This window comes from Nanorana parkeri, unplaced genomic scaffold, assembly GCF_000935625.1.
Source record: "Nanorana parkeri isolate BGI_ZX_2015 unplaced genomic scaffold, ASM93562v1 scaffold3520, whole genome shotgun sequence".
NCBI lineage: Eukaryota > Metazoa > Chordata > Amphibia > Anura > Dicroglossidae > Nanorana > Nanorana parkeri.
In genome coordinates, this window is record NW_017309788.1 from 20,952 (window position 1) to 24,068 (window position 3,117).

The 3,117-nt window shown below is 51.8% G+C and overlaps 1 protein-coding gene across 1 annotated transcript in view; it reads right to left on the reverse strand.

The window, feature by feature from the left end:
* The window catches only part of LOC108803237 (neutral amino acid transporter B(0)-like), a 16,064-nt gene extending 15,953 nt beyond the window's left edge, over nucleotides 1-111 (reverse strand). Inside the window, exon 1 of the mRNA XM_018575075.1 lies at nucleotides 5-111. Coding sequence (XP_018430577.1) covers nucleotides 5-57 — 53 coding nt within the window. The 5' untranslated portion in view covers nucleotides 58-111. The remainder of the gene's footprint in view (nucleotides 1-4) is intronic.
* Nucleotides 112-3,117: the final 3,006 nt, after the last annotated feature.

The window sequence follows — 3,117 nt, forward strand, 5'->3', positions numbered from 1 at the left end:
GGGCCGGACCACCCCGGGGGGTACCGGGGGCTCACCGGATCCGTTACACTCCTTCATGGCGTGACGTTCGCAAATCCACGTGTCACCAAAAGAAAGGGGGAGGAGCCTAAATACACCGAGCAGGCGGGAGCTATAACAGAATGAGCGGCGAACTTTACGGAGAGAGGTTTATATACGGTGTGGGCGGGACTGGGGAGAGGGAGGGACTGAAGCAGAAAAAATAAACTTCTCTGTACTCATCCTGTCACCTGAAGGCGGATACATTGTATCAGATGATATTGTTACATTGTAGGGATCCATCGCACCCGGGAACACTATGTACCGGTGCGGTTCTGTAGAATTTGCCGACCTGAGCATATTGTGACCGTTCATGATACGCCATCCGTCATGTACATATGACCGGTCACAATTAACAATTAGAAATAAATACTTTATAAACAAATGGCCGTTTTCTCCTTCGCCCCGGTGTGTGTGTGCGCGCAGATGGCCAGGTCGGCAAATTCGACTGGGTCGGCATTCTGGACAGAACACCGGCATCAGGAACGCTGCAGTCACTCCTGAGACACAATGACCGGCGAGTCCGCTGCGCATGACTTCCATGGAGGTCTATAAATGGCGGGAGGATATTATGATGAATGGTCGTTCTGTGTGTTCTATGGAGGAGAGCGATCAGCGTCCTGACAACTCGTCCGCTCGCAGGACCTCCGGACAATATCGCTGTGACCCCCCCATTAACCTCCTGGGGTCCTGGAAAAGCCGAGGACGGGTCACCAGTATGGACCCCATCACTGAATCACCGTGTCTTGTTCTGTCCTGCGTCCCTATGTGGAGGCGGCCATCTTGGCTGAGGCGGGGCTTTACTTTTTCCTGTCCGAGCTGCCCCCCTGATGTGATGATGGTGGTCTGATGACTGGAAGTGCCAAGGCACAGGAAGTGCACTGATATCAGGAGTGCCTAGGCACAGGAAGTGCACTGATATCAGCAGTGCCTAGGCACAGGAAGTGTCCTGATATCAGGAGGAGTGCCTAGGCACAGGAAGTGCACTGATATCAGGAGTGCCTAGGCACAGGAAGTGCACTGATATCAGCAGTGCCTAGGCACAGGAAGTGTACTGATATCAGGAGTGCCTAGGCACAGGAAGTGCACTGATATCAGGAGTGCCTAGGCACAGGAAGTGCTCTGATATCAGGAGTGCCTAGGCACAGGAAGTGCTCTGATATCAGATGTGAGGTGTCTGCGGGGCCTCTATACTCCAATCTATGAGAGTTCCGGGTCTGCGATCATTGAGACTCGGAGCTCCTCCATACCAGAATGAAGGTGTGACCAGCTGATGTTATCTGAATGCTGAGTCATGCCAGTCGGGCCCTTCTACAGATCACAGTGGGGGCCACACCCTCTGTATATATCAGACATTGTATGTAACACAGACCTCTGATTTTATTACAAGGAACCCCTCCCCCCTACTGGCTGACTGCTGGGATTTGTAGTTCCTCCCCAGACTGAGCGGCTATCACTGTTTGTATTCTATGTACATGGACACCGATGAACATACAGTATACATATATATACATGTACCCGCCGCGTCTCCCCACCCCCAATCACAGCGCCCGCTCACACCCTCTGTGACTTCCTGTGTCCCCCTTTAACTGTCTCTGCACAAGAAAAGATTCAGAGGACGAGGATGAAGGATCTCCGAGGACGAGGAAAAAGGATCTCCGAGGACGAGGAAAAAGGATCTCCGAGGACGAAGAAGAAGGATCCCCTAGGACGAAGAAGAAGGATCTCCGAGGACGAAGAAGGATCCCCTAGGACGAAGAAGAAGGATCTCCGAGGAAGAAGGATCTCCGAGGACGAAGAAGAAGGATCTCCGAGGAAGAAGGATCTCCGAGGACGAGGAAGAAGGATCTCTGAGGACGAAGAATAAGGATCTCTGAGGAAGAAGGATCCCCGAGGACGAAGAAGAAGGATCTCCGAGGAAGAAGGATCTCCGAGGACGAAGAAGAAGGATCTCCGAGGAAGAAGGATCTCCGAGGACGAGGAAGAAGGATCTCTGAGAATGAAGAATAAGGATCTCTGAGGAAGAGGAAGTGCACTGATATCAGCAGTGCCTAGGCACAGGAAGTGTCCTGATATCAGGAGGAGTGCCTAGGCACAGGAAGTGCACTGATATCAGGAGTGCCTAGGCACAGGAAGTGCACTGATATCAGCAGTGCCTAGGCACAGGAAGTGTACTGATATCAGGAGTGCCTAGGCACAGGAAGTGCACTGATATCAGGAGTGCCTAGGCACAGGAAGTGCTCTGATATCAGGAGTGCCTAGGCACAGGAAGTGCTCTGATATCAGATGTGAGGTGTCTGCGGGGCCTCTATACTCCAATCTATGAGAGTTCCGGGTCTGCGATCATTGAGACTCGGAGCTCCTCCATACCAGAATGAAGGTGTGACCAGCTGATGTTATCTGAATGCTGAGTCATGCCAGTCGGGCCCTTCTACAGATCACAGTGGGGGCCACACCCTCTGTATATATCAGACATTGTATGTAACACAGACCTCTGATTTTATTACAAGGAACCCCTCCCCCCTACTGGCTGACTGCTGGGATTTGTAGTTCCTCCCCAGACTGAGCGGCTATCACTGTTTGTATTCTATGTACATGGACACCGATGAACATACAGTATACATATATATACATGTACCCGCCGCGTCTCCCCACCCCCAATCACAGCGCCCGCTCACACCCTCTGTGACTTCCTGTGTCCCCCTTTAACTGTCTCTGCACAAGAAAAGATTCAGAGGACGAGGATGAAGGATCTCCGAGGACGAGGAAAAAGGATCTCCGAGGACGAGGAAAAAGGATCTCCGAGGACGAAGAAGAAGGATCCCCTAGGACGAAGAAGAAGGATCTCCGAGGAAGAAGGATCTCCGAGGACGAAGAAGAAGGATCTCCGAGGAAGAAGGATCTCCGAGGACGAGGAAGAAGGATCTCTGAGAATGAAGAATAAGGATCTCTGAGGAAGAAGGATCTCCGAGGACGAAGAAGAAGGATCTCCGAGGAAGAAGGATCTCCGAGGACGAGGAAGAAGGATCTCCGAGGACGAAGAATAAGGATCTCCGAGGA